Raw genomic sequence first — 6467 nt, 5'->3', positions numbered from 1 at the left:
GCTATCCAACAATCATGTTGTCTGTGGAGTCTGGGAGCATGGTCTGGTGTGGCTGTGCATAGGCGGGTGGTTCGTCATCTGGTGTTTGGTGGCGGGAGCATATAGCCAGGAGGTCTGTGGAGCTATGTTCCGCCGATAAGGCTGGGGATGGAGAGTTTTGTACAGGCAGTGCAGGGATTATTTTGGATTTTCAATTTTCATTTGTCAAGCAAACCAAAATGTGTTGTTGGAGCAGACATTTAGCTGCATGAGGCGTATTCCATGACACAGATGCACTCTTGTAACTTGTGTAGAGTCAGACAGTGGCTTGGCTCTCAGTGGTGAGTTGGCACTCTCCTCAGTCCTCAGTGTGCTCACAGTTTCTGACCTTCCCTGAGGAGATATTGGTCAGGTCAGGTTTTTTGACCATGACGGCTTGTGTGGTGTATTGTGATGCCCAAGATGTCAAGCTTGTTTGTGGTGGCCACTGGCTAGCTATCTCAAGAAAAAAGTTGTTTGTCAGGGTCAGGGACCACATACAATACCTTCACGGACCACCAGTGGTCCATGGACCACTGGTGGTCCGTGAAGGTATTGTATGTGGTCCCTGACCATGTAATGTAGGATTTGTTGATTTTCTTTCCTTCTTTCCACTAGTTGAGAAACCATGAAATGAGTCACGCTCTCTCCAACAAATGCCCATTTATTTCAAATTATCCCATACAGCAGCACCATATTGATGAACATCATGTATTATTTTTAATGTGAACAGATGGTGTTCTGTGAACTTCTCATCATAAAACATCAGGTTTACAATAACTAGGAAATTATGTATAACTCAGGATCCACGTGGCATGGCTCCAATGTTGATTGAGTGATGTTTTAATTGATTAATTAAAATGCATATCATGAACATATATTTGTATATCTGTTAAGAGAACAAAGCTCGAAAACTTATTTCCAGACATAATAATAAAGTACAGTAAATGGAACCTGTTACAACTCAACTAATTGATGGTTATAGGTCCATATCTAGGTCTACACCCTACCCAGACAAATAGGGACTGGCTGTGACACGGTCTATACAGACAACAAGGATAGATCTTGGTGGAGGTCATTTCTTGTATTTTCCAAGGTGCTCACGGGCGATAATGATTCTCTGAATTTGGGCAGTTCCCTCGTAGATCTGGTAGATCTTGGCATCCCTCATAAGTTTCTCAACTGGGTATTCGCTGTTGAAGCCGTTGCCTCCAAACACCTGAACGGCATCACTGGCGACCTGATTGGCGATGTCACCGGCAAATGCCTTGGCAATGGAGGCGTAGTAGGTGTTCCGACGGCCTCTATCCACCTCCCAGGCTGACCGCTGATAGGCCATCCTGGCCAGTTCCACCTTTATGGCCATCTCAGCCAGCAGGAACGACACTGCCTGGTGATCAGCAATGAGCCTTCCAAAAGTACGCCTCTCCAGTGCGTAATTGGTGGCTTCATCAAGTGCTCTCTGTGACAGGCCTGTTGCTCCCGCTGCTACTGGTGGCCTGGTTTTGTCAAAGGCTCCCATAGAAATCTTGAAGCCAGCTCCCTCTCCGATGAGGACATTCTCCTTGGGTATCCTCACATCCTCAAAGGTGATACCTCTGGTGTCTGAACACTTCTGTCCCATGTTTATCTCTTTCCTGCCAACTTGAATACCAGGTGTGTCACCGTCAACAATGAAGCCAGTAAATGCCTTGCTGGCGGGACATTTAGGGTCAGCCTCAGTGCGAGCCAGGAGGAAGTACCAGTTCGCTTTTCCTCCATTGGTTATCCACATTTTCTGTCCGTTAACAACATACTCGTCCCCCATCTTAATAGCTCGGGTCTTGATTCCAGCTACATCAGAGCCTGCCCCAGGCTCCGTCACACCATACGCACACATAAGTGGCTCCTCTGTCATTCTCCCCAAGTATTTCTTCTTCTGTGCATCATTACCGGCAAGGATAACAGGCATTTGACCAAGAGAGTTTGCCTCAATAGCAGTTTGGACTCCTGTGCAGCCATAAGCCAGCTCTTCTGTGATAAGGCAGGCATCAAAAATTGACAGGCCCATTCCACCATAGTCCTCTGGAATGTGAGAGTTCATCAGACCAAGCTCCCATGCTCTCTTGATGACCGGGTAGGGATACTCACCACTTCTGTCATAGGCTGCAGCAACTGGAACAATCTCTTCACGAGCAAACTTCCTTGCCAGCTCCTGGAATTCCCTTTGTTGGTCAGTGATATCAAATGAGAACCCCAACGACGCTGCCGGGGCTTTAGCCTTCGCACTGACAGCTGTGCTCTTAAGCCGGATTCCGGTTTGCACAGCAGCTCTCAATACCTTGTGGAAGAGCATCTTTCCTATAGAATATTTTAAATCTAGTTCATTCTGACCTCATTTTTAGCTCCAATGCAGACCTCCGAATTCATCTGACCAGCCTGTGACATCTATGACATCATCTCTAGACTATGACATATGACTCCAAATTTGGGAAAGGGTTAATTCACCATGATCACACTCATCACAGCCCCTTTGACTTGCAATAAACTAGAAAATAAGTTCCTATAGTTCAAACTCCAACATTACATGTTACAGGTTTGAATTTGTTGCAACATTATGTGTTGTTATAGCAACCACAGATAGCACCTCTGTGTGAACCTAGAAAGATCCTTCCTGACCCTTCCTTTTACAAAAGAAAAAATTGCAAAAATAAAAATACAAACACACACAACTGCATAACTAAACTTGACTAAAGAGGTGTGTCATAGAGTGCGCTCGACTCCTCAAATCGGGGCTCAAATGCTACACTGTTTCTGACTCTGAGCACTCGGCTGTAATTAAATAAGCATGCTTTCCACGCAGCGTTAACTTGATGACTCTTGAGCTGCACATCTTGAATGGTTCACTATTGACAAAATTATAATAATAAATAATTACTTCGTTTTAACAGCAGACATGGAGAATGGAGAATACAAAAATAATAATAAAACATATGTGTGATCGCAACCCGCCTGTCAGTGGCCACGAAGACTTTTATTGTGAAGGTTCCTGAGCGGAATGGTCCACGGTTCTGCTGCTGCGTGCTTGACACCGGTTGTGATGTTAGCCTGTTTTCTACTTGGACACTCCTAGCAGCTCTATCTATCCCACTCACTGCACTGGTTACTGTCACCAGACACTTTAAAGAAGCCATGGCCGATCAGGCCCCGGGATCTCCCCGGCCGTCCCAGCATGACGGTAAATTATGTTCTGTTTTATGCAGGCTATGTGTGAGTGTGATGTTGTGTTGAGGGGCTCCAAAGCATTCCAGGCGAACGGCCTCTGTCTGCATCATCCTCGGCCTCATAACATTAGCTAGCATCAGCAGCCGACGTGTCACTGGCTGTCATTATTATCAGCTAATGTTAATGTTTACAGATCCTCGTTGCATGCATTTACCTTCAATGACACATGCTTGAAGACAAAAGGATTGCAGCTTCTATTGTTGCAAAAAAGAACAGAGAGTCATGTCATTGGCTGCTAATGTAACGTGACGTTGTTTTGGAATGATAAGTTGTTGTAGTAGGAGCTAACGTTAGCTCATAATACCAGGACAGCTAGTCTAAGCTCTGCTGACAGTTCTACCTAAAGGGCCTGAAATGTTGCTCATTGACAGGTTGTGCCATTTTCAGTTTAAAACAAACCTGATGTTATGCAATGCGTGAAGACACACTGTATTGTGGGTTATGACTGTATAGTACAATAGGTTGTGTACAATATCATAGAGGCTTGGAGGCATGGATTGGATTGCAGACTGGGGTGGACTTTATCCTGTGGGTGTGGGTCCACTACATGATTAATGCCAGGAACGATCAATACATATGATTTTCTGGCACCGTTTTCCTGTCTGTTTTAAAATATGAATGCACCACAGAAAGTCCCTAAATATTGTTTTAATTTGAGCTGCAGTGTGGGGGCTGATACCAGCTTACTGTACCTTGGAAGGATGTAAAACCAGGCATCCCACGGTATTCTTGCCAAATGAAGTCCTTTGTTAACCAGAATTCACATGTGATGTCTTTTTGATATTTGACAGTTTCCTTCTAATTTTTTTAATCTGGATTCTGTGGATTGTCCACATGTTATGCTCTGTTACAGAGCTATGAATGTATATTAATCAATCTCGCTTATGGTACATCTCATAGGCATAATGCAAGTTTTCTTGGTGACTCTGTACAGCGCAGATGGTTTACCTGCCTCAATTTCACAATAATTTGTTAGTCATACAGATAGATGCAAAGAAAATGAAAGACCCTTTCAGCGTAGGCAGACCGACATCATGGTGGATCTTGTCTTTGGAACATGATGAGGTTTAGTCATGCGATGCGAGACTGCAAAAGAGGATGTGAGAATGTCTTTCAGTTATCATGTCTATTAAAATGGCCTGGTTGTGCGATGTTTTATACCATTATAGGAGGACGAACAAGTTGGAACAACCTAATTTTGGCCTTCCTGATTGAAAAGAGGTTTTTGTCGTTGGGTTCTGTCTTTGTTTCTAGTAGCAAGTCCAACTATTGTAGCTTCGGAGGAATATTTTTTTAGATTAATTCCTTGCGGTCATAATGCTGACACTTTTAAGTCTTGTCTAGAAAAGATAATCAGGCAAATTGTTAGCAGGCATTATTGTTGTACAATACATGGAGTAGTAGTCCATGGACTCATCAATATTGGTGACAAGACCAGCCTGGTATTACCTTATACTAGATTGGTGATGTTGTGTGTGGGTGGCTGTACATTTTCCTAGGATTATGAGTAATGTAGTGCTCACGGTAGATCATTTTCGGACAGTGATATTGACTAAAACTGCAGAACAGGTGTTTACGTATCCAAACACCAATCACTCTGTCACACTTGAATGCAAATAATCTGCTGTAGCCAACTTAATGTCAAGATTCAAGTTGAGTGGAGCCCCATTCAGCATGGCCCTCCCTGCTTTATATATTAAAATACATACATACGTTGTTTCATTCGGTTGTTCAAATTGGGTAGGGCTTTAAACTTATATTATTTGAATATACAGTTATTTAAATTGTTATGTAAATTCTGGATCTAGCTGTAAAACTGAAACCAGCCCTCACCTCAAAGTTGCTCTAAGAGAAGCTGTTTGTAAGAGTAAGGATACTTCATGCAGACTGTAATAAATAAATAAACAAGACTTTGAAGTGACTAAGTGAGTGCTATTCCATCCTTCAGTTCACACTAACATACAACTTTAACCACTTAAACTTTGTATACTCAGTTGACCGGAGTCCCATACGGCTCTATATTCGGCACGGTAGTGCGTACGGTACTAGTATTTCCCTCTATACCGAATTGCTTTTCTGAGAATAGCCTATCAACAGGTTCACAATATTATGAGCTTGTAGATCTGAGATTTTCACATTCATAGAATGTTTGCTCCAGAATCGGGACGCTAGGGTTTAAGGCGCGGTTACATTTCTGGATGGATCATTGCGGCTTATCTAGCTAATTCAAGGTTCAAGCTTTATTGTCACATATATACTTGTAATACAGCTACATTGCGCTGCAGGTAGTACAATTGTTGTACTTGGAGCCTCCACAGTAGTGTGTAGAGTGAACAGAATGGTATACCACTGTGGTGTTGTGAATTACCAGACCAGTATGTGCAATGGTGTGTTGTGGTGAGTGAGTCAGTCTGTGATCTAATCTCTGTATAGTCCATGTTGCTATTTTGAGTTCAATGAGTCTAGTTTAATTTCAGAACCTGGGTCAGAATTATCCAACTTTTATAATCACCCTTTTTTAACAGAGGATATTTAGTTTAGTTTTTAGACTCTTTGATTATGTGATGTAATGGTAAAACAAAAGGTGCCAACACAAACATTAAATTATCATTATTTTCTTATCATTTTTATCCCACGATTTTGTAACCCATTTATCACCCCTGTGTTAATTATCTAATGTGATCCTGGGCTCTACACACCCTCCACCAACCTAGTCCCCATATATGGGGGACATGGGGAGAGCAACGGACTTGAACTCATGCTTCATTCATGCCTGAGTGTCCAAGTTGCTCCTTTACACCTGACAGGGGGGAGTTTCCCTGGTTGGACGTAGCGCGTGGAGGGAACACGTTATTCCAACCAGTTCCTTTCCCCTCCATCAGGTGCCCCGGCTGGCCAGGGGGAGGCAGTTTAGAGACCAGGATTACTGCATGTTTTTTGTGAGGGTACCTACTACCTACCCTGGGGTACACAGGGAGAACATGCAAACTCCACACAGAAAAGCCCTTTTGCCAACCCCGCAATATTGATTGTTAATGGCATTTAATGTTTGTGTTAGGGACAAGATGACGTACATTTTCCCTTCATTGTCAATGGCGTTTGTAAAACAAACATTGAACTAAATACCTGTATATAGGAGGGGCTAGCGCCCATCAAAAATAGTTCCTGAGCCTGGTACATCGGCC

At 43.1% G+C, this 6467-nt stretch overlaps 2 protein-coding genes across 2 annotated transcripts in view; one reads left to right on the top strand and one right to left on the bottom strand.

The window, feature by feature from the left end:
* Window positions 1-1093: 1093 nt before the first annotated feature.
* On the bottom strand, window positions 1094-2353 carry LOC308326857 (medium-chain specific acyl-CoA dehydrogenase, mitochondrial-like; the record flags this gene model as incomplete). The annotated part of the gene is made up of 1 exon (XM_080779904.1): window positions 1094-2353. The coding sequence occupies one exon, from the start codon at window positions 2351-2353 to the stop codon at window positions 1094-1096; it is 1260 nt and encodes a 419-aa protein (XP_080636030.1).
* Window positions 2354-3100: 747 nt separating this feature from the next.
* The window catches only part of rabep1 (rabaptin, RAB GTPase binding effector protein 1), a 28769-nt gene continuing 25402 nt past the window's right edge, over window positions 3101-6467 (top strand). Inside the window, exon 1 of the mRNA XM_080779583.1 lies at window positions 3101-3235. Coding sequence (XP_080635709.1) covers window positions 3190-3235 — 46 coding nt within the window. The 5' untranslated portion in view covers window positions 3101-3189. The remainder of the gene's footprint in view (window positions 3236-6467) is intronic.

The sequence above is a fragment of the Protomyctophum bolini genome (assembly GCF_963924005.1).
Source record: "Protomyctophum bolini genome assembly, chromosome: 13".
NCBI classification, from domain to species: domain Eukaryota; kingdom Metazoa; phylum Chordata; class Actinopteri; order Myctophiformes; family Myctophidae; genus Protomyctophum; species Protomyctophum bolini.
The sequence above is the reverse complement of the archived record's forward strand: the minus strand, read 5'-3'. Positions and strand labels throughout refer to the sequence as shown.